We start from the raw sequence: 25,741 nt of genomic DNA, 5'->3' as shown, positions 1-25,741 counted from the left end.
GTATACGAAATACAGTCGAACTTGGTTAATTCGAAGTCCAAAGTCACTTGAAAAAAGTTCGAATTGTCCAATTAATTTATCCTGGATCTGTAAAATGACTCCCAAAATTGCAACTCAATCATCTACATTCACATGGAATAATAATTATTAATTATTAAAATGTAGTAACCAGTTACGGAACTGTTGCCTAAATTATAAATCATAATAATTTATCTTAGCTGCTACATTATTTCACTGTTCTGGAATCGGCATCACTGCAGAAGTTCATGATCATGTTTAAAACCTGATTTACGGAAACAGTTCATGATCATCCGTTACGAAACTGTTTTTCAAATTTTGCATTTATCATGCAACATTTGGGACTTTATCTTTATCATTTTGATGTTATCAACGAAATATATTTTCATTAACGTTTTTTCAATCTGCACTTTCCGATATTTGCATACCTTTAATGACGACAAAAAAATTCAGATTTTGAATACTGCACCCTGATCTATACGTTGAAAAGCATAATCGATTTTAAGTGGTACACATTTCTAGATGCACTCCAGCTGAACAGCGTTAAATAATCGTCATTAAATTATTATCAAAGAAAGAGTGAAGAAAAACAGAATATCCACACCTTTATTATTATTTAAAAATTTGTTGTTTACAACTTGATCGAGAAAAGCAAAGTCTGTGGGTGTCTTGTAGAATTTTTCAAAACTAATTTTTCTTATCCAAGGATTATGTCACTCTCTGCTATCCATACCGTACATGGATGGTCCCGTTTAGTACACACGAGCTCTAAGGAAAGATTGAGGTATTCGTTGCCTTTGTAGTCTAGTGGTCTAGGGCACTCACATGGCAAGTGAGAAATTCAACCGGGCAGTTGAATTTTCTCTCTTTTTTTAATATATCTTCTCACAGTCAGCTGTTAAAAACCTTCGCAAATTCACTAATATTAGAAATCTTTTTTTCCTCTCTCCAACTTCGAATTATTCAAAATATTCGAAAGAATTTGAATGAAACAAGAAATTTTACGTTAAATTGGGTAGAAATCTAAAAGGGAATTCATAAAAGTTTGAATTATCCAAAATTCGAATTAGACTTTTTTTCTACTGTATTTGAATATATACAGTAAAAATGTGGTGTCTTTCTAGCACTTATAAAATACAATTTTCCTCCTTGTGGCAATATCACAAAAATCCAAAATCAAGGCCGTCTGGCTAAAGAGCTTTTGTTGTTTACAAATGCCGGTCGCCTCTTGCACATGTCCCTGCTCTTGTGCAAAGCCTGTTTCATTTTACCTTTGTTAATATTGAAATAAATAATTGTTATGTTTCTTAATCTACTGTTTCGAATGTTATAGTATACCTTAAAGTCAGCTCTCACAACTATAAAACCTCTCTTTTGCGGAAACTGATGGGGCAAAAACATTTTCCAGTGAAAGACCGTTAATCAGGGATTTGAAAATCCCAGTTTTATCACACACGGGAAAATTATTATTTGGCCGTAAAAGAGGGGGTGTCCGTTAAGAGGGGTTTTACTGTACGTGGCCAATACACGGTAAAAAAAATTATACCTGTACATTCTTTTTCGTAAAAAACAAAAAATTTACACCATTACAACCTATTTCTTTTCTCAATTTTTCTGTACATCTTTCAGCGTCATTTTAGTACAAAATACTCCTATGTAAATACTCTAAAAAATACTCTATGTTAGCTGCTGAAGTTTTACGTATTCAGAGATGTATAAAATGGTACAAAATTAAGGGAATCGAAAGTAAAACTCAAGGATAAAAAACAATACAACTAAGCAGGATTTTATCCGTTTATATAGAGATAATATTAAAATCAGGGCAAACTTTTAACCTTAATTAACCTTTTAGCCAAATTCCATTAATCTATAATTAATTAAATTGCTGTGCTGATATATTGTTCCAATTAAAAACATGGTAGCAGAAATCATTTACGTCCGCATTTTCTTTTTTAATTTTCAATACGTATTTATAGAGGTGAACCATAGAGGGTTCATTAGTTTATGAATGATATTTTTCAAGCAGATTTTTTTTCAAAATACAAAAATACGTATTTCTTCTCCGTATAAATAATTTAAAGAAAGGGTCGTTTTAATACACTCAAATAATAAAGAAACTCAAAAGAACAAACCTTCTCATGGGAATTCAGCTTTATTTGCAAAGGAAACACGAAATTACATAAAGCATTTCTTTCATGAAACAAAAAAATTCCCTACAGATTTCAAACACATCAATTTTACACCAATGCATAACAAGAAGTGACAAAAGCAACTGAGTTTGCTACCCTATTAAATGCCAAATCTGGGGCTCAACAACATCTTTACACGTACGTCATTTTTTTTTGTTCCTTCTTATTAATTTTTATTTTAAAAAGATTCAAAAGATTCGTTATTAAAAAGGAAACAAAGTTTGTCCCTTCTTTTATGCTGGAATCGAAGATCGATTCTAAACTTTTGTGGATTCAAGCCAACTTTAAAAATCTCAAAACATTTAGGCAACACATGCACTTTAATATACCATTCCCTATAACCGAATTAATAACAGCTCTCATTTACATCGCAGGTAAGCAGGAGGAAAAAAATTCCATGTTAAATAGTCGTATTTGTTATCCGTACAAAATGGAGGAAATGATTCCCAAAGATTATAAATCCCCTATAATAGTCACAAATAACTTTTTAAACTTTGTGATATATGTTACTTCTCAAGAGGATTCCGACTATCGAAATATACAAATGAATTTAATTTACGATGAAAGAAGTATAAAATAAAATTCGTTGAAAATCTCATATTCAATATTGCAGAAATAGAATCGAATACACACACACACACACATTTTATTATCTTTTTACTCGTGTTAAATGGGTAGCAAATCAGTGTCAGTTCACGATATATACGAGTATAGCAGTTGAGAAAAGACTCGCAATGACTAGAAACTTTTCGTGTCAACAAAAATACATCTTTAGCGACACATAAAAACAGTGCTTATATTATTATCATGTATATATATAATTTGTATCCATATGTATATATTAGAATTTTTACACAAACATGTATGCACATGTATATACAAACACTCATACGTCGTTAACCTACAACAAGATCATACGTAAGTCACAAAGTCACTAATTGGAGAAGAAAAAACGAATATATGATAATAAAACATGTTAGACAATAACTATATTTGTGTGTGTTTGTTTCATGGTAATTAAAACTATTGAAAGAAATTAAGTTAGTAAAAGAAACACCAAATGTGCATTTTCATTATCAAGTACCATTTAATGATGCATTATACTTTCATCTCGCAATTTTAAATGGCTTAAAATTATAAAATTATTAAGATGAAAACATAGCGTAATCAGTCTAAAGCAATATCATTCCATACCTTTACAACTTTACTTTTCCAATAACTTTCAGTAAGTAAATAAATACTAAATTTTGATGCACATGCGTGTTATACAATTATGTAAAACAAAATCATGTATAATATATTTTTTTACCGAAAAATATATAATTTTAATAATACTATAAATATTTTACATATGTATAAACTAATAAAAAATTTTATGCTAATACGAAACATATTTGGGATTATGCTACAGCTTTATATTTTGAATAATAAGACTGGAAAAATAAAGCTAAAAAGATGTAACAAAAGAGCCAAACTTGTTCAACAGAAACTCGGGCATCTCTTTATAAGTTCACCGGTATAGCTCTTTGATTCTGAATCAAATCAATCTTAAAATATAGATATATATAGATTATATATATCATGAAATTTTCAACCTTATTAAATAAACTTTATTTTTATGGTTAGATCATAATAAAAATAAGATAAAACTATTGATCACATTGTTATTAAGAAATACATTTTCATAGCACAATAGTGTTCAATAGAACTAGCCTTCAATTATATATTATGCATATGCTTGAAACATCAATATACGTGTCTTTCTTACGTAGAATCAATTTTATTTTAACCCAACAGGATCGGAACATTTCCTTATATATATATATGCATATAAGACAAACATTGTAATATTCATAGATATTAACATGCAACAGAATATAATACTTCGTAACGGTGATTTTAATTTTCTATTTTATTCAGGTACTTGTAAGAATATTTTTAATATTTTCAATACTAATTTAGATTTTTTTGTCTTCAGTGCTTGCTGGCAAAGAAATAGGCATATACATATGCATGTAAATCTCACATACAATAAAAATTTCAACACAAACAAAAAACTAGGAAATTATAAAAATGTGGCATTCAGTGATACCACTCGCATGTTTCTATATATGCCATTAATATGGTGCCGGTAATTTTTGGTCTCGGTATACATTGAAATTCTTGAGCATGAAACTGGAGATGTTTGTGCCTTTTTCTTGCAAAATAAACGATTCCGCTCGTAGCGGATGAAATTGATTTTCGCATTTTTTCGAAATGAGTAAGGTATTGAAAAAAATCAATATATGAGTAAATCGTCCGAATCATCGTCCGAGTAAAATGTCTTTATTTACTCAACTTAAAAACTGCTGTCGATGGTAGAGTTTCCGAAAGTAAATTCTCAGGACATTTCTTGAAACCACTAATATAATAATTTTAACTGTTGGATGTCACTGAGTAGTTATTCGATTCCATCTCTGCCGCTGCCAAGATCCATAGAAATTAAATTCAGTATAATGTTTACAAAATGTACCAATTCCTTTTAATGAACTTCCAATTGTTTTAATCTTGAAAAAACACTTGGCTTTTCTATATTCAGACATTGAGAATTGAGCCATTTCAATGTTTTTTTTATAGGTCCCTGATGCTCAAATTTAAAAACAATTTTTTTTTTCCGTAGTCGAAACACAACTACTTATGAGTTCTGAATACGAGTTACCATGAAGAGATTTCAAACGCCGTGCAACGTATTTCTATTAAAAATCCATGACACAATATCAGCCGTTCATTGTATAACAGTGTCTATAATAAATCTCGAAGGAAAAAAATCTGTAAAACTAATTGTAAAGATCGATCAAGAGAGAAAGATCGGTGCAATATTCCAGTTGTTCCAGTTCAAAAAGCTCGTTTCTATTTACATTATTTTATTTTTGTTTGCTTATTTTTCTCATGTTGAAAATGTTTTCTTTTATAATGAATAGCGATCGTGAAGAACAAGAATATAAACGACCGCACTAAACATGGATATCGCTGTCAACGCCGTGCCTCTCCGAGAAATCTTGAGCATCAGGTGGAAATTTTTTCCATTTATTTTCCTCGTGTATAAGGTAAAAATTTCATTCGGAAAAAAAAACAAAAAAAAAAACAGAACTTATTTTAAACGTAAGATAAAAGCTGAGTAATTTATCAACTCGTGCATATATAATATATGTATCAATATTCTAACGAATATAAATAACTTCATGTTACCAACATTACGACCGAAACGGTATTACTACCAAATATCAATCAAAAATTTTACACACCTCAGATAATTCTTGTCTGCTGGTCTTTTCAAACGTTTTTATAATATCGATATATTTCCAAGCAATCGAGATCGGTTTTCGGTGTCTCTGATTAATTCGAGGGAATAATTAGGCATGAAAACTGACATGACATTGAACCATCTTCATCTTTCATGCAGACCGAAATTACGAACTGTGTGCATGTGCACGGTACGTTTTTCATGCTAGGGGCTACAATCACTTAGGCTTGCGCAGTCGAGGGATCCGGTGTGCATGTTATTATGGTTATTCCCACGAATATCAACTGATCATTTTGCAGATCCAAAAACACTTTGAAATCTACACTCTAGGTTGTTTTACAACGCGAAAACGAACAATAGGCATTTTTTGTTTGAACACGATCTTATCCAGTTTTGGCACAACACTTGACACTATATCCAACAAGACTTTTTAAGCTGAACATTTTTTCTTTCTTTTCAGAATATTCCGATCAGAAAAAAGAAACTGAACAGAAAAGAGAAACAAACAAACAAACGCGATACAATTAGTAGTTTTGACGAACAGCTGTACAAACAAACAGTAACATTGGAGTTTTCCTCGTGGCAGTGAGCGACTCAATCGACCAGCAAGTTGAATGAGAACTTTCCGCTCGGTATAGCTTCGTCGGTGTGGTTTACGTTTTTCGCCCATAATTTGCACGTGACGGATACAGCGATGCCCACGGCGGGATTGGTGAATCGCACAGCAATTATCGGGGACATGTAGTACGGTTGACCTTTATATGGGAAGAATCTCGTGGAATAACCACGATCGGGACTGTACTCGATCGTGCCCATATTCTCCTGATCGACCAACGTGTCACCTTGGCAATCCAAGAAAACCATATTCGGCTTGTACAGGAGCCTCAGGTCATCCGGAAGATCTGGGAGATTTTCGAGATCTCGTGTTGTGTAAGATTCTGGCTGCCAATCCGTGATGTTGTTGAATTCGAAGAATATGCAAGGCTTGCCCTGATCGTATCCGTAATTCATAGACTTGCTGCATTCCAAGGCTATCGGCCGTATGTCGAAAGCGCATACTTTACCCTTGGGTGGCATCGCTCCGTAACACTCGACGACGTTCTTGGAACGATTGAACGGGTTCTGGTATCTGGATATCAGCTCGTCGAGCTCCAAAGCCAAGTCAGGCCAGACTCTTCCCTCGAACGGTAGAGTCCCGTGCACGAAGTTGATTACGTTCCTGGGCTTGTTGGGCTTAGGCCATATTTTCATGAGCCTCACCCCGGTGTCGAAGAAATCGTCCTCGTAATCCTCGACGGCCAGCAACGTACCGACTAAAACGACGGTGAGCAGGATGATGGCTACCAAGACTGCTATCCACCACTTCACCCTGGACTTGGACAGCCATTCGCGCAGGCCTTTGCCCCTGCCTTCCTTGGAGCTGCCCTTGTCTCCCTTCTCCGGGAGACCAGCGTCGTTCTCTTTGGAATCCGTGGCTGATGTTTCGTAGTCTCCTTTAAGTGGCGAGTCTTCTGCGGCTTCTTCGACTTCTTGCAATTTCTTCTTCTCTACGTCGTCAAGTAGATATTCTTCTTTTCCACCGTCTTCTTTTGCATTTTGTTTCTCGATGTCCGAGTTCATTTCCACAAAAACCTCCTCAGTCTCTCTCCTCTCTCGCTCTTTCCCCTCCCTTCTCAATCTTGAATTCTTTGGTTAACTTTGGGAAAATATACCATATGATTCTCTGTCTTTTTCCTACGATTTCACACCTATAGAAAGAAAAATTTTAGATAATTAGATGATTTTATTGTTTTTTCTTCCATCATTATTATACCCGTCCTTTTAAAAAAAAATTAGAACACCCCAGAAATTTACAAGAGCAAGTCATGAAATGCTCAAACTCGGAAGCCCAAATTAATTGTAATTGTTATAATTTGTATTTTTATCTGGTAAGAGCTTCTTGAGCATATCGGTGGCAAAGAAGTTGCATAAAGTAGATTGAACGTTTCTTGAAGTGTCGAATTACTTTTTCCATTTTGTTTCAAAAAATTAGAACATCTGACTTAAAACCACCTGCCAGTCAAGTGGTTAGGAAACTAGCATCTCACTGTGCAGGTCTGGATTCGAATTACGGCTTGGGTATGGATGTCTACTAAAACTCAAAAATTCTCCCATGTTGATCCCTCGGGAATATGTGAGGATCAAGTTATTAAAAAAAGAGACGCATTATGACATGAATATTTTCATGCAAATTTACACCAATTTGATCGATTATATGTTTATGTATTTCTGGTTATGTATATGAATCTGGAATAATTCAATACTCACATTACTGCAAGAAAAACGGGACATTTCTGCACGTACAAGGCTGATAATAATAATTTTTATGTTTCTATCTTTTTAGCACTTATATTCATTAAATATAGTTTTTATTGCAAAATATGAGGGATGTGCGTATGTATCACGTACGGACAAATCTAATAAACTGTTTAACTTGATAGAAGAGGGATGTGATAATTTTTCTATATTTATCAAACTTGCCAACTATACTAGAAATAATCACTGGAAGTTATAGATGAAGTAAATTTTATTGAGACATTACCAGACGATTTTTTTTGCTATTATGCATAATAACCGGCAATTATGCATAATTACCTATATTTATCATATTCACCGTAACAACTGTACTCTTATACAAAATAATTAAAACACGGTATTCGTTTAAATTTACGACAAAAAGTAGTTTAAATTTCATAAGCTCTTTCATTGGAATGCACAAAAGCGAAATCTAAATCCCAACTTTATACTCCAATGAATAAAATTTTCTTAATGAATTCAGAAACAAAATGTTATGTCACAATTTGAAAACTTTTTGAAAATCTCTCGCATATTTAAAATAAAAAAAATGGAATTTTTGTTTACTCTGGAATTCGAAAGAATCTACGTGAAGTCGGATGTTTGTAATACCTGGAAGCACTAAAAAATCTAAAACAGTCACGAAGTTGAAATAAAGAAAACAAAATACCGAGTGTATTTTTACAGTTTTGTGTATTCAATTTGTTTATACTTTTAAGAACAAAGAAATTCTGGGAAAAAAACTTTTGATACGTGAAACGTATTTTTCTTTTATACAAAACACACGAATATTTTATTCTTAAAGAAGAAAGAATATATAAAAAAAGACAAATAAGGTTATCCATTAATGTGAAAAGAACCTTGCTTCGTGAATTCCTTTTAAATTTATAACTCGAACTTGAATAGAATTATTTGGTCGTGAAGGAAATCTTTGTGTCCGTCTTCCAACTTTAACGATTTTAGGCGTTCTTCAATGTCTTTTTTCACAAAACAATTCTAATAATATTATACTTACCTTTTGAAAAAATAAATAAATCTGATTTGTACCTACCAAAATCGGATGTGTATTCAAGTAGAGTATCTATGAAACATTGAACAGGCATGAGACCAATGCTGTATAGGTAGGTAGAATAGGAATGGTTCATTGTTTTAAGAAAACAAACGTTGAAATAGCGATTGTGGAAAAGGACACAATTTTAACGCACAATTTTTCTTTTGTCGCTCAAAATAAATTCCATGAGATGAATGAAATGTTTTATCACGTCTTCCATATTGACCAGACATGTCAATATTGCATTTTAATTTCTCCCGCCCTTCCATTATGCATTACCATATGAAAATTCTTTCTTTCAAGAAAAGAAACTTCTTATATTTCAAACCAACCCAATTCTGAGAGAAAAAAAAAATTCGAAAATGCCAAAAAAACTTAAATTTGTGAGGAAAAAATAGCTTAAAATTGTTAAAAAATAGCTTAAAATTGTTAAAAAAAAACTTAAAATTGTGGGGAAAATCTGAAAACTGTGAGGAAAAAAATTGCTTACAATTGTGTCAGAAAAATAGCTTAAAATTGTGAGCAAAAGGAATAGATTGAAGTAGTAAGAGAAAAAAGAGCTTAATATTGTGGGAAAAAGAAATAGCTTAAAACTGTGAGGAAAAAATAGCTTTAAATTTTGAGTTTTTCCTTTATCTGATAAAAAAAAAAACCACTTTAAACTTTCGTTACGTCCCAATAGATTTCATATCAATCCATAAATGAAGGTTGATCTGATAAAATTACGCATCAAATACTGTACGTACATTTTCAAGTGAAGGTCAATATTAAACATTAGATTATCCACCAAAAAAAAAAAAGCGAGAGTCATGTTACAGATTAAAGAGCGGATGCGATCAGACAGCCGTTACGCAGTGTCACGAACCTTTTCGAACGATTCCGAAAATTTAATCTGCGATTCGGCCACTCACTGCGCAGGAAAATTCCCGGGGAATTTTCAATTTCTTTTACTCGTCGCTTCACAAGAAGTTGGGGTGGTGACGGTACCTTTAGTCGGAAAGAAATATATTTCCTGGGAAAACTTTTCAGCTGGAAACATGTTTAAACTATTTCCTGGAGGTTGATGAAGTACGGTAGAAGCAAAGGAAGGCGCTGGCGCAAGCTCCAAGAAGAAGTATCACGAATCTCTCGGAAATTGATTTCTTGGATTGAGCCACGAATCCTCGTGGCTTTTCGTTCTTCTCACTCCCGTGTTTTTGTACAACATTCATTTCGAAGATGGCCGAATGCAGTTTTCTTTTTCTTTTCCGTTTTGTACTATTTTTATTCTTTTTTTTTGTTAACACCAGAGATGATTTACACCGCTTTTTCCATATTTTTTCTTTCTTTAGACAGCTGAAGTGGTACCGGATAACTAACCGGTACACGTTTTCTGCCAAGAAAGAAAGAAAGAAAACATACGAGAAAAGGCTTGTGGAAAGGGGAGGGAAAGGTGTGCAGAGAAAGGAAAACTTCTTCCAAGAAAACTGAGTTCCAGAAAGCGATTTATCGGTAAAATGTTGGATACAAAAAAAAAAATTTTTTTTTCTCAAATGCTACGAAAAAAAGACAATAAACTGGTAGCTCATTTATCGACTTCGGAGTCCAGAAAGTATCTGAGAAACTGACAATCTTATTGATAATTGTGTTCTTTTTATCTTCTCACATGCAGTGCCTTAACAGTAGTAGCTTGATCTTTTTAACCCTTTCAACATCGTCTTTTCTTTTTCAACGATGGAGGAAATGAGGGCAGAAGTACGCACCTAGTGGATTTTGACTATAAAAACGGGACCAGTGAGGGTCTGGTTCCATTCATAATTTTTTAACGTAGTTTATTAGATCAGAAGTATAAGAAGTAGTATACGCATAGCTCTCTAAAATAACTAAAATCGCAGTTTAGATCTGTGTAAATATTCAAAGCAGTAGTTTTATAAACAAATGAGTTATACATTTTATAAAAAAAAAATAAAGAATGGGTACTCATTCCCGCCCTGTTCACGTGAGAGTACGCAGTGTGTATGGTTAAGAGTACGTATGCACCCCAAAAATTCCACAGTAGTCGCAAACGAATGTCTTCGTGATTTCGTAACTGGAACATTCTTTCAGAAACAAGCGTTTATTTTTGGGATTTTCAAGACAATTATGCATTTTTGATCCCCATAAAATGCATTAAAAACATAAATGTCATCAAATCTTTATTTTTTTCTATTCATTTTTTTAAATAAATTTTGTGACGAAATAATCCATTTCGTTCAAACTTTTTCAGTCACGATAATACAAGGTATATTCATCTTGACATGCAATTTCTTCCCGAATTTTATTAAATGTTTATGTAAAAAATCACACTTTTTCCGGAGGCAGTTTCTCCTAGAAGCCATCTTAAAAAACCCCTGAAAGTTCAACTTTGAGTGCTGCCCTCTGATGAAAGCCTCTAAAAGTTCATATTCACCATATCAAAAACTTGCACAATCCTTCAACTCAGGGCTTAGCTTCCTGAGATGAAAAGAAAAAAATGTACAGTGAGAAAAAACTACCCACACATTCGTCGTGGAACCAAGGATTAGTGGCATAACCACTTTTAATAACATATTTCACACGTTTAGAAAATTTTTTATTGTTATTTTAAAGCCCTTTCAATGCAATCACACCTTTTCTCTATCTTATGAACTCGGTGGCTTTTGTTTACCTCAATTTCAGATTTCACTTTATTTTGAATGATAGAACTCACATCATCATTTTGTGTGTACTCTCTGCCGCCCGCCCGTGCCTTACTTTTTCTAAATCGCTCATAGATAGCAAATTCCTACTCACGAAACTGTTTGGCAGAGAATGCATTCATAATAAATTAAATCTTGAAAGTTTTTATCCAACTTCTATTTACAAAAAAATTAAGATTTCTCCACAGTAAATCTTCATACTAATATGAAAAAAATTACATTTTACTTAATAAATGGAGAGACGTCAAAGATATTATCAATATAATGACGGTTTTTAACACTTCAAAACACGCGTGTTTACTTGGTCATAGTTGCTTTTACTTCCAATAGCGAAAAAAAAAAAATCGGCTTACTTCTTTTATCCCCTTTTCCTATATACAATAATTTTATGCTTCGTGCTATCGTGAACTATTCGATAAAAATAAAAATACATCAGCTAATTAAATTTTTTTATTCAATCTCGTTCAGCCTAATTGGAAACCTTTTTGTTTGGGTAGCAGATAGAAACAAATAGTGGAATAGACAATACAAAAATAATGCCATAATTTAATTTTGAAATTGGAAGAGAACTTTATGCATTCATTTTGCAAGTGATTAGACATTTTAAGAGGGTTTATGAATTTTTCTCAAAAAAATTTCTTTAAAAACCAATTAAAAGTCGATTTTTTCTGGAATTGACTATAATCTGTTTACGGAATAAACACTAATTTTTATTTTTTTTCAATCGAAATAAATTATGTAAACGGAAATTTGTAGTGAATAAAATATTTTTCTTTGTGCAAAACTAATTAAATCGTTGTTTCTCTTTCATAATGAAAAATTTCACTTTTTTTTTTACAAAAAAAAAAACAAAAAAAACTTGAAAATAGTCGCTTCTATAGATTTTGATTTATTATTTCTCACCTATTTATGGTCCCGTACTACTTGAGAGAACATTTCGTCTAATTTAAAATAGGAAATATCATCTCGAATGAAAGAAAGAAATTGAATTTTTCCCATACGGATACCTATAACGGGAACATCTCGGTTTGTGAATAACACATTTATTCGGTACTTCATAGAGATCCGATAGTTCATTTGAATCGATATTCATGCCTTTCCCTCGGAGCAAATCGTGGAAAAATAGATATCCGATGTTCGCGAGAAATGTCTCGCATCAAAAGGAGAAATGTTCTCTCTCGCTCTGAAGCTTCCAGAAAACAGCCATCGAAGTTTTACTTCTGCCTTATCAGTTTTGTACTCCTCGTCCTCCTCTTCCTTTCGTTTTCTCTATGGGGTTCCGTCTTATAGTCTTTCCTCTCCTCTCGGTACCTGGTGGAAGATACATACATACATACGTATGCCACAAGTTCCTTTTCAACCTCCAAAAGCAAACTTCCTGCTCTGACCTCTCTTTTGAAGGACATCATTGTCATTAGGAGTTTCAGCGTGTTCCTCTGGCAACCGCAATACGTCCACCGGCCACATCCTTGCGCCTCTTTTGTACGCACACGGACCGAGTGGCGAGGCAAATAGCCGTTTTAATGGAAACAAGATCAAATTGCTTTCCGCTTCACGTGAGATCGGTTCCCTGTTCTGGTATAAACACATATATACACAACCTCATGTGTACGTAGCAAGTGCTCTATATACATATCCTATTATCTTCCTACTGACGCTAAGGAAATTACTGGAAAGTAAGGCGATATATGACCTAAGTCCAGGCAACGTGTGCATATATACGAAGTTTCTTCGTAAAGCTTATTTATATCATGAGGATAAGCAAATAATGCGATAATGCGTTTCTAGGAATTAAGTTGAAGCAGAATAAGAAACAGACAATGCATGTTTAGGAAATTCGCTCAGTAGGCTATTTTTGGTGTGGTAACGCAGAAATATGTTGGCAGAAATACATCCGTGCCTGACTTCGATTTTTAATTATTGAATACTTAACCATACATGCACCTCGTTCTTCTGGGGAATCTCTACCAAATTGGTTACTTGCAAGAACGTGTTATGGTGTATGGTGTATATATTACGGTAAATGTGATTAATACAGTTATTATACACAATAACAGATTGTTATGCATAATCACCGAGCATTTTGCTGAATTTCGCGAATCTCCCTGAATTTTTTCACTTTCACATAATACCATGGTGTCGTTGGTAAATTTGATAAGTTTTCCCTAAATTAATCATTTCTACCAGCGATTATGCACAGTACCCGAGAGTCATTGTTAAATATGATAAATCGTAGGCCTACTATATGATATACTGTACATGATAATTCATTACATCAGGGTACTTGTTACCATTATATCGGTGTCCGACTATATTCATCACACATACTAGACTCCTTTGGAATTTTTTGAAATGAAACTTCTTTAGGGATGGTGCGAATTTTCAGATCCCCGTCGGAAAATGTGAAACGGTGGAACGGAAATGACGTAACTTTTCTTTCCTCCCCCCCCCCCCTTAAAAACGGTTAGGCAGACGAATTTACGTTGGGTTAGTGTTGGCAAGGGGTAGAAAAAATTCAGGAATTGTCTTGCGGTTGCCTTGCATGATAACCTGTTATTATGCATAAAAACCGTTTTATCACATTTACCATAACATATATATAAGTGGTCCCAACTTATATATGTCGGCAGGAGTTATGCTTATTTTCGTGTTATACTGGTGCCGTCACCTGTCAACATATGAAATGGCAAATGCCTGAATTTTTCATGTTATGTAAGTAATGTGTTAAATATCTGACTACTCTCTGCCGAAAGAGAGGAAGAGAGAGTATCACATTCACAGTACCGCTGCTTTGCTTCATCACACTTTATATATATATAGGAGAGTTCCATCACCAAATTTTTCGGATTGGCAATTTAATCTTAGCAATTTATGAAAGAGAAGTAGTGTAATTTGATATTGCCTATAAATTTCGAGTGCATGTGTGTAGCCATTTTTATGGGGGAAAATTACACTGACGTGTTCGAAGAGTATGATCCTTATTTCTGATTTCACGACTAAGGTACAACTAGAAGTTTTTTAATAAAAAAAAAGATTTCTCTTACATGAAGGAATTACTTCCGTTTCAAAATTCTACCGGTGATAAAATCCAACGGTGTTAATTGTTTGTCCAGCAAAGGATACACGAGTGTCCAAAAGATAAATCTGTACTTTGTTACGAAAATATCAACAGCGATGTGTGCAGTCTCAATATATTGGTTTTCTGTTTTCTCAAACTTCGAGGCGGGAATGCGAGCCGAGCTCTTGGTTAAAAGTCTCGCTACAGATAGTAACAGGCCTACAATAATTCGAATATTCAATCATTATACTTCACTCACTTTCTCTTCTGAAATGCGAATGGCAGCAGTGAAAATCAGACACAACACTACATACGCACGCAGATTGTAATATACACACAATCACACTACCAGCACAACTCAGTCGGTAGTAAATTGCCCATGGATATAGACAAGATTTTTATTCTGGGTATGAAAGAAAAAGTCTCAATATCGCACCATTTTTCACTAGGTAGTCACCTAGGCATCGTGATGGACCAGTCAAATCGACAGGTACCTGATACCTGAACTCTGACATCATCTATACGTTAGAACCACACACACAACACTTTCCAATGCGCACTAAATCGTTAGAAATTCCTCAGAAGATTTCCTTCTTGCTGAAGTTGGGTTTTCTGTCTTCTGTGTTTCTATGTTCCATAGAGGAATATGGACGAGGTACATGTGTAGTTTTCGGTAGTAGTAGAGTAAATATATACGGAATTGCGAGTAACGAGTGGAAAGCAACTACATCTTATCGCTCCTCGAATAATGCATCACGCATTCACAATAATTTTGTGCCATTTAATGAACTCATTGTCTTTTTGCAATGCTAAATTCAATAATGAGTTCAATTTTGAAAGTGTGCTTGAAAATATGATCTTTACTTATTATTATACTTCGTGATTATAATTAAAGTTCCCGTGCTCTTAGTAGTTTTTCCTCAAAAACTGCTTATCCGAATGCAGCTAAATTTTCAGGATGTCTGAATGAGACCATGGGAGAGAGAAAAAAAAGTTCAATCTTCGAGCACCACATAGGTCCGAGTGGCTTCAGTGTACTGACACTGCCCAGACCAATGTAGTACCCCTCAGTATACTCACATCACTCCGATCTATGTAGCGCCCGTTCTGGTAGACGTATTTCATTGAAACTTGGTATATACGCTATATGGTCCATGGAAAAAAAGGGAAATTCAAGAAAAAAGCGGAACTTTTTCACCTGGTGCTCGAAAAGTGAACTTTTTTTTATTTCATAAATCTTCCTCCCATGGTGTCATTAATATATCCTAAAAATATACAGTTTTTGAGGAAAAACTACGCGACTTTAATTATAATCACCCTGTGTTTTAAAAGATATACGTAAATGAACATTCCCAATACTTCTTTTTGGGACATTGGCAAACATTTATCATGCAGTGTGGAGCGTAAAATGAAGCTCATACAAAAGAAAATTATCATAACATACATGCAATAAAAAAAACTATTTCCTCGACAGAGAAAAAAGAGTGTTTAATTCGATATTTCACTCAACGGAAACTATTCCGACAACACTCAGTACCAGAAAAAAGATCACTTCAAATTTATAATACCTCCTCAACATCATCTTTCAAAACCAATTTTCCTATTCCTTTAGCAGAATAACCTTGTTTTGTAAGATCTAGAATAAAATGGAGAAATGTCTTTTTAAATTACAATCACGAGACGCTTCTGCTCCCCCAAGGGACAATGTCTGGTTTCATGATGAGTTATGAATTACGAGAAGTAATCATTATTCTTACTTATTATTCCTACACACTCTTCTTTTTTTCTCTATTCTATGTCCTCATGTATTAAATATTTTATTTAATCATTTTATCTTCAAGACTTTTTTTGTTTTATTTTGCTTACAGATTTTATCTCATTATATAATTGAATATCTTTCAATAAAATATTCCGAGGAAAATTTTTCGTTTTTAATAAATTTGTGGAACACTAGCTACAATATCCGGAGTTTTCCGGAGTCCGGGTTTTCTTCAATTACTGGAAGGATTGAAAAAGTGACAAAAACCATTATAAAGGAATAAACTATTGTACCTATTACTGGCAGTATTAAAGAAGTGACAAACCACTGTAAAAGCATATGCATATCTAAAACGCATTTTTAGGGAACCACGGTAAACAAAGTAAACATTCCGAAAGTGATCATTGTCGCTCAGAAACCATTGTTGTCCGACAGTTTTTGGCCCATTTCGGGCAGTTGCCCAGCTCTGATAAACTTTTATAGTGGCCTATCGTTCGATCCGGGCCCTGTTTGGTGTATATGCAATATCTGGCGATGATAGATCTAAAATTGTAGATCTCTATATAGAACACACACGCAAACACACAGAAAATCAATTTTATAGATTCAATTAATATTAATGTATCCAGACGGAGACATTGATCTTATTCAAGTGCAGCCATATTTCTGGCCTAGGACTGTCTAGATACGGATGACGAATTATGTATGCTTCAGATTTGAATATTGTAGGTAATTTTTTTTCCCCTTTAATGCTTCCAACAGAATTCAAGTTGAATATTTTAAAAATTATTTTTAAAATACAGTGTACGCTGCTTAATGGGATCACATCGGGAACTGGAGTTTTTGATAACAATAACCAATTGATAACTATACTCAAAAAATCTCGGATGTACGTAGGATGACCATATGTCCCATTCGACCGAACGAGACACTTCCATTTTTTTCTCCGCATAACATGTCTCAAAAAGTAAAATTATGCATCCTTTTCAATTGTTCTAAAACATGATTTTCCCCTCTTTAAGCTCTAATGTTCTTTTTTTAGAAGTGGAAGTTTTTTAGGTGAAATTGTGAGGAGTTTCAATGAAACTGTCTAATGTGCATTACGAATTACACTACTTTTTATAATGCACTATCTATCTATACGGTAGGTCCAATAGATTCTCTGGTAAAAGTCTTCCGGTCTACCAACTGCTAATGTGGTTACTTCAAAGAAACTCACCATAAGCAGAAAAGGACTTCCTTTTTTACCTTACACATGCCTTCGCTATAGGAAAAAATTGCAAGTGAAGCGCTATATGTGCATTAGTAGCTATTGAGGCTCGATTAGGACATTGTAAATTGAGTACGAAAGTTTTGATCAATAAGGGAGTCTTTTCTTAGGGCCGTATTCACCGACATGGTTTAAACTGTAATCACAATTTTTGGATAAGAGATCAACATAGATTGGTTAAAAACCTGAATTTAACAATCCATATGGATCTCTTATCAAAAAAATTGTGACTATAGTTTAAACGATGTCGGTGCATACCACCGATAATCTTGCAGATTGATAGCGATAATATAGAGGAAAAAATAAGTCTTGTTCAACCATGGCTTCAAAATATGCAAAAAGAAAAAAAAAATTCAACGGGAAAAAAGATCGATAACAAACAGAAGTCCTGATAGCAAGAAACGAATTTTTCCCTATGTTATTATACCATTCCGTTCCGGACTTTATATAAGTGATAGAAATACGCGAATGATAACATTATTCGTGATCCTAATTAGCAACGTCTACTGCATAATGTATTCTATTTAGCTACCCGTACTTACCTTTTGCGTTAAAGATACACAACTGAAAATAAAAGTGTTGATGAATCGTGTAAAGAAAAGTTATATTATTTATTACTAACAGTGTTCAGGAGAACTGTGTAAAAATATATAGTTGAATTTTTTTTTTCAGTTCAAAACCATACGTGAATTCATTGGCAACTCGATTTCATTGAGCTTATTGAACATAAGAAAACATCGAGTGAGTTGAACTCACGTAAAGCGATAAAATTACTTGCCCAAGTCACGTTTCTGATACTATGCATTCATACAAATAAAATTGAATTTACGCGTTGGTATATTCATTACCGACTTCTCAAAAGAGGGGGTATGTGGTGAAAGGAAACTTATTTTTTTTCTACTTTTCTTTCCAAGGCATTTAATTTTATTACTTTAGTATAAAAAGAATTTCCCCCCTTTCTTTCGCGAAATTAAAAAAAAAAAAAGACCCCGTGTTTAGGGGCATCCATTGATTTTTTTTTGTGTGTTGTTGATCCCAAAAGAAGCTGCTCCTGTGTTTACCGAAAAGCCCGTCTTATGACTCCCTTGCAAGCAGTAAAATCTGCGTCTACGGCGATCGCCATTTATTGTGCGGAAACTTACAAGCTACTTTCGGATGTAACGGTCAATGTCAGGGGGCTTATGGCATTATGACAAGGAGAACTCATCAGCCCCCGTGTACTTGCTCGCGAAAGTACTCTCTTTCATCTCAAAATACCCTTTTATTATTTTTTTCTCTCTCTGTGGCGTTAGTGAAATAATACTCGTATTTTTTTTTCCCCTCTCTCCACAAATGAAAAAGCTCTATAAATGTTATTCCAGTTTCTTTTCTTTTTTTTTTTGTTGAATTCACTGTTCGTGGGTTGGGATTTAATGTCAACCATCGACTGCAGAGATATTGTGTGAATGATAACTTCAAAAATGAATTACTGTCGGATCCACTTATAATGAAATCGGATATTACGAACTATCGGTAATAATGATTTTTTTTTGTCCTAAAGAACCTGCAATAACAAATTAGTGTTAAAAATATCGCTTATAGTACTGTATTGCCATATTTATGAATATCGGATATAACGAATGAATGAGCGCCAGAACTCTGCCACGGGATTATTCTGTTTTCCGGCATCTCTCTATTTTACATATATATTTTTACCAATTATTCGGTACACTTTATTTTTAAAGTTCACTTAGTGTTAGGTTTTTACAAAGTCTTTTGCAAGAATGGGGAACTTTTTTATAGGATTAACTTTCATAAAATCAGAAATTCTCTTTCAGTCTGAATCGAAAGTCCGAACGGAAAATATCACTTTACTATTCCAAGTAATATTAATATGGGTGTGTCAAGTCAGCGCCGCGATGACGATCTCTAGCTATAAATAGCGCTGATTCTGTTGGTACCCAAAACTGCTGGAATAAAGAGGGATCAGCGTACCCCAGTTTCGTTTTTGTCAGAGATTCTCAGTTTTTGTAAATCATTAAAATGTTTGCAACAGGTCCATGCAATGCTCACAGCAGTGGCTCTTTCAGTTTCTGTCATCCCGTGGCTCTTTTTTTCAGTAAACGTTTATCCGTGACTTTCGGGAATATTCTAATAATGAATCACTTCAAAGCACTGAATAGCACACACTGACATTGCCAGCTTGCTCCTTGAATAGCAACGCCCAGTTTGACAACTACCGACTTACAATACATGGGTTTAATATTTTATTCAAACCTATGTGAACATTGCTGATATTCGTGAAACACATGAATAATTTTAGTTTTAATTATAATTAAATTTTCAAGTCTATTTGAGGAGCTTCCCCCCCCCCCTAATTCGCGGATCATAGGCTCAGTAACGTGGATTCCTCTCATTAAACTCGAGTATTTATCATGCATCAGTTATAAAGAATATCGGATATTGCGAATGCTTTGACGTTCCCGTGCGACTTCGCTACATCCGGGCTCGACTGTAGTTATCCACGAATGTTTCTGACATTCCTTTTTATTTCAATGGCTCCAACAAATCAGTAAACGATTGAACTCTTTCTGAGAATATTGTTTTGCTACGAATTTTTTCTTCAACTTTCAATGGGAAAATTAAGATATCAGATACTATTTGCATGTGTGTGTGTGTGTGTGTGTATACGAATTCTTATAAACAGTTCAAACACCAGTCTAAATTATTAAAATAATCGAAATCGAATGTCATCTCATGGTTATTTTCCTGTAAGGAAATATTCCCGTTCTTTAGAATTAAATCGGACACTGTCTCACTTTATATGGCTTGGAATGTGAAATCCTCGTACATCATTTTTTTTTCCGGATACGACTTTTCGTACCTGAAATTGCGAAAACCCTGAAAACCAACTTCAGAAGACTACCTATGTGTTGGTTAACGTCAAGTATTAAGAATTAAAGTTAACTTCTAAAAAAGTGAGAGATTGATAATAACTGTGCAAGTAATACAGGATATTTATCAATTTTTTAAATATTTCTTTCAATCATTTTCATTTTAATACAGATTCATGTTATAATAATCGCTTAAGCTTTTATAATTTTATTCTTTTCTTGTCACCAGATAGCGGTATAATTTTTTGTCAAGAAACCAATGACCATGGTATAATGTGATTGAATCCTTGGCTCTCAATTAAAATTAAATATATAACGAATAATTCACTTTAACATTTGCTGAACGAATTACGTGTAGATTATATAAAATCGCATATTATTCGCATCCTATTAATATGAAATATTTGCTAATACTGCTTCATCTTAACAAAAAAAAAAAAAAAACATTTTTAATGAGTTCAAGAAATATTTTTCATGAATATTTCATATCCTTTTTGCAAATTTTTCTCTCTCGCGAATTCAACTTGAATATCTAAGGCGGACGGAAACAGACAAATTAAAGCCTTTAAATCTTCGAATTGCATTCACTGAGATTGACTCAAGTTAGAAGCTTAATAAAGTGAAAGTTATTTGCATAATTGTCGCACACGCAGCCTAACGTTTAACCGAGAATAAGAAAAGAAAAACTTGCTTCTCTTGGCAGGTTTTTCTTTTCAACAGAGTACCGTAAAGAAATTGAAAAAAATATATACTTAAATAAAACGAAAGAAGACGCAAAAAAAATTTAGGCTGAGCGAAAATTTTTTCTCCATTGAATGTAATTAACTGCAGAACTATTTTCTTTTGTTCCTCACTTCTCGGTTTTTTTCTCCTTCTTGTTTTAAATGAGAAATTTTCTAATTTGTTGAAGAGAAATTAGTTTAAGGTAGGGAAAATAAAGTCGGTTTTCTTTAGCAACTTGACGTTCTTGAATGATTTATCGGCTTCGATGTTGAACGGAAATAACCCCTTTGAAAACTCTCAATAAACCGACTATTTTAGATTCTTGGAGCTCTAGCGCTTTATTGCATTCACAAGGGATCGGTTACATCGTCGTACCCTTCAAGAAACAAGGAACTAGAGAAAAAAAAAATTACGTTACACTCGATCACGGAGCTGCTATTCTGAATGAAACTTCTCAGAAGAACATTGATTACCCTGGTAAATTTATTGTGAGCATAAATTTTTAACTCTTATCAATGCGATACACATTCATATATAAAATTAAAACCGAAAATTCATTAAATCCTCTGTAATAAAGCAAATGTTTAGATTTAAATAAAAACGCTGTTCTCTTTGATCCATTATACTTTAACTGCACATGATTAAGGTTATATCATGGACATTTTGTCCGTTGTGGCCTTGTATTTGCATTTGTATTTATCAACTGTTGTCAATTTAAGCCATTGTTCCACTTAAGGAGCGGGGACGTATCGAAGTATTGTATATGTTGCAGCCAAAGCCCGAAATCAGCCAGTTCGCAAATTGGTCAATTTCGTTGTAAATTGGTGCCACCGATGTCCGAATTTTGTGCTCTAATCAACCAGTTCACGAAGTTCCATACTTTGGCGGTTAAAGAAATGGATTTGAAGCCTATCTACAGCAGTAGATCGAACATTGTCCAGGGATCTCCAACCACTTTGCAAATTGGCCGGCTAAATATTGAATCATTTCTGCAAAGCGGACTTTATAGAGAAAACTCTCAACCATTTCACGAATTGGTCGCACTTCGGACTATTACATATGTATATATATAGAACGTGTTCCGAAGGAGCTTTGAACTATGAGTTAAGATGTAACCAGTACTCTATTTCATAATAAAAAATTTTCTTTTTAATTTGAATGTCTTAAAAAATCAGCCCGACTTTTGAGCATCACGAAAATAGCTCAGACTCAGACTTTGAATCCAAGTAACTTTTATGAATACATGCGAAGAAGTCATGTTCAGCATCTCGTTGGAAAGACAAAAATTCAAAATTTGTAGGAATAAAAGAGTTTGATCTGAGTATAATGCTATCAGATAACAAAATAGCGCCGCAAACAGTACTAATACTGTCTTGGCACTCATCGAAAATTTGCATAGCTCGAGACTTCGGCCTTAGATCACCTTAGGTGAAGTGTCGTTGGATTTGTCCCAGCAACTTCTATAGTAAGGTAGTAAAATAAAAGCCGATTTTTGGGGGCATTTGAAATATATGTATATATTTTTCAAAATAATGTGAAATATAACTAGTAAATTGTTTTTGAAACATCGAAAACCATTTGAGAGGACTGATTGAATGGGTTCACGGAAGCTTTGCCTCGATATTTCGCTCCTACTACTTCACCAAACACCATCTCAGGCCATATCGCTACATTGCAATTAACTGCCATTAATGAGATGGGTTGAAAATGAAGGCGCTGTCTTGTTTGGTGGTCGCCTCAAGTTCGCTAGGGAAAATATCTTATCAATCCTCCCTCGGGTTCGAACGCAGCACCGTGACAGCAAACTTCACGGTGGTAGGAGCGCATCTTACCACCACACCACTCTGGCGGACATTCCGCCCCTAGCACGTTTAGTCCCCGCTACATTTTGCCCTCGGAAATTTTGTGCCTGACCATATGCGGTACTAAGTGAGTGGCCATGTGAATGACCAAGTGAGTGATCTTATGTGTGATCAAGTGAGTGGACGTTTACCCCCCTGACATTTCATCATACCGTCACTCACTTGGTCACTCACATAGTCCTTCATACAGTCACTCATACTGTCATTTACTTGGTCATTTACACCGTCACTCAGTTAGTCATTTATATGGTCACTCAGTAATTCATAGTCACTCACTCGGTCATTCATGCAGTCACACACTTGGTCATTCATTCGGTCACTCAATATAGTCACTCACTTGATCATTAATATGCTCACACACTTGGTCATTCATTCGGTCGCTCAATATGCTCACTCACTTGATCATTAATACGCTCACACACTTGGTCATTTATTCGGTCACTTACTCGGTCAATAATAAGGTCACTCACTTGGTTATTTTTACGGTCGCTCACTCATACAGTCAATCGCACTCACTCACTCATAAAGTTAGTCACTCATTCACTCATACTGTCACTCATTCACTCATACTGTCACTCATCCACTTATATGATCACTCACACAGTCAATTATTCATACGGTCACTCATACTCTCATGGCAGGTGAAGTGTCAGGGGCGAAATGTACCGAGGGCAAAACGTCGGGAGCGAAATTTCTGGATACCAATTGAATAGTGTAGATTCCAAGAAAAATGTTCAAGTTTCTAATGCTTTACTAATTAACGTATAAACTTTTGGTCGTGTCTCGGCATAGTTTACTCTGATTTTTTTTTTTTTGAGATATTTATAGTCGATAACCGTTGTAAAAACCTATAGGAAGCACACGTTTTCCAATACAGAACTAAATAACCAGTAGAAATGGTTTAAATCCGATTCCTAAATTTTTTTATAATTATTTACAAAAAATATTAGCGTGGTTTATTTACTGAGTTAATCCAACTCAATCACATTCCAAGGACGGCGTTGAACAAAAGGTTAATAACTCGTTCCAGCCACAGCTAAACGAAACCTTGCCGAATTCACAGCGCTTTACGAATTTTTGTCCCATCTCCTAAATGCGATATATATTGCGCAAGAATGCTGAACCATATACAGTATACAACGTACGTGTTACGTTTAAAAAAGGAGGAATAAATGTGTATCGTTGCATTTCTACGGTAAATCTTTTCCGATGCTATTCGCGCGATGGCTTTATGTTCAACCTATACTTCGTCGACAGCTGGCCGTAATAAACTCGCATATCAGTGAAATAAAAAAAACAACAACAAAATATAGAGAGATAGAAAATGCTTTTTAAGAGATCTGCTATGAACATCACCGCAAAAAGACGATATTTTACTCAAGAGAGAGAGAGAGATGCTCCTTCGCCCATTTCAAAGGCGCCAACCAACTTGGCATTATACTTCTCTTCTTCTGTATTAGCGATAGACGACGGAATAAAAGCCGATGCGATATATCCTGCAATTTTCTTCCTTCCCATAAATATATATACACTTCCCTTCATCTCTCACCTACAATGAAATAGCTTTGCCAGGAAAAGAGACGCTATAAGGGGGGAAAAAATCAAGGAAATGCGTTTTAAGGAGATGAATGGGAGGCGGAGAGAAAAAACGTTTCTCTTCGTGATGAAGATGTCTTTGTCGTGTGTGTTCATGAGCTCTTTTCTATTCGAAGATTCATCGTAATGAGAGTTCGAGGAAATGAATGTAAATGAAATAAGATTTATGCTTGAATTCACGGAGAACTGAAAAAAAAACCCATCAATACTGAATATTATTATGTTCATTTACAACTCCAAGTTCTGCAACCGTCTTATCCCAATTGAGAAAGACTTTTCTATTTTTGAGTTACTCACCGACAGAAAATTCCCCATCGACGGAAAAATCACCGCTGGGAGAATTCATTGACGGTGAATGAATTGAACGCCAAGGCTCTACTTCACCAAACACCAACTCTGGCCGTATCGATATATTGCAATTTACTGCCATTAATGAGATGGGTTGGAAATGAAGGCGCTGCCTATCGATGGTTTCCTCAAGTTCGTTAGGGAAAATATCTTATCTATATCCTCCCTCGGGTTAGAACCTGGGACCGTGACAGCAACCTTCACGGTGGTAGACGAGCATCTCACCACCGCCGCGACACTCGAGCAAAAACTTATCGTTGCCTCCACCGCCAAGACTCTGTCACCGGGTTTATCTAGCGCGTTGCCGAGATCTCTTCCAGCCCAGTTCCGCGGCAGAGCCTGGGAGAAAGTGCATATATCTAACGGTCTGAGTGCGTGTCGTGTCTGATTTTTCAGTTATACCATCTAGTATATTTCAAATTGTGAGTGAAGTGTAATGATTGAATTATTGTACCGTTGCAGGCCTGTTGCTCTTGGCGAGATTTTTTAACGGGAGATTGGCTGACGTCATCATTCACGCCTTGAACTTGGTGACCATGGTAAGCCAACTTCAGCCGACCACCACTGTAGTGCCGGTGGGGTCCGAACCCAGATCCTCGCGATGCGAGTCCAGCATGGTGACGACTTGACCAACCGAGCGGCACAATTCACCGACAATATTTCGTCACCAGTTAGTGAGTG

General features: G+C 34.7%; 1 protein-coding gene across 2 annotated transcripts in view; it reads right to left on the bottom strand.

Annotated features, from left to right (window-relative positions):
* Positions 1 to 2,151: 2,151 nt before the first annotated feature.
* Positions 2,152 to 25,741, bottom strand: part of LOC149086628 (sodium/potassium-transporting ATPase subunit beta-2-like) — an 88,164-nt gene continuing 64,574 nt past the window's right edge. For both annotated transcript variants that reach the window (XM_089231018.1, XM_089231017.1), the window contains exon 3: positions 2,152 to 7,238. In XM_089231018.1, coding sequence (XP_089087144.1) covers positions 6,085 to 7,110 — 1,026 coding nt within the window. In that variant the 5' untranslated portion in view covers positions 7,111 to 7,238 and the 3' untranslated portion in view covers positions 2,152 to 6,084. The remainder of the gene's footprint in view (positions 7,239 to 25,741) is intronic.

This window comes from Pholcus phalangioides, unplaced genomic scaffold (assembly GCF_987345545.1).
Source record: "Pholcus phalangioides strain wild (caught in Gottingen) unplaced genomic scaffold, Ppha-v1.0 ptg000004l_1, whole genome shotgun sequence".
Classification (NCBI taxonomy): Eukaryota; Metazoa; Arthropoda; class Arachnida; order Araneae; family Pholcidae; genus Pholcus; species Pholcus phalangioides.
Note: the sequence above shows the minus strand (reverse complement) of the source record. Positions and strands in the feature narration are given on the sequence as shown.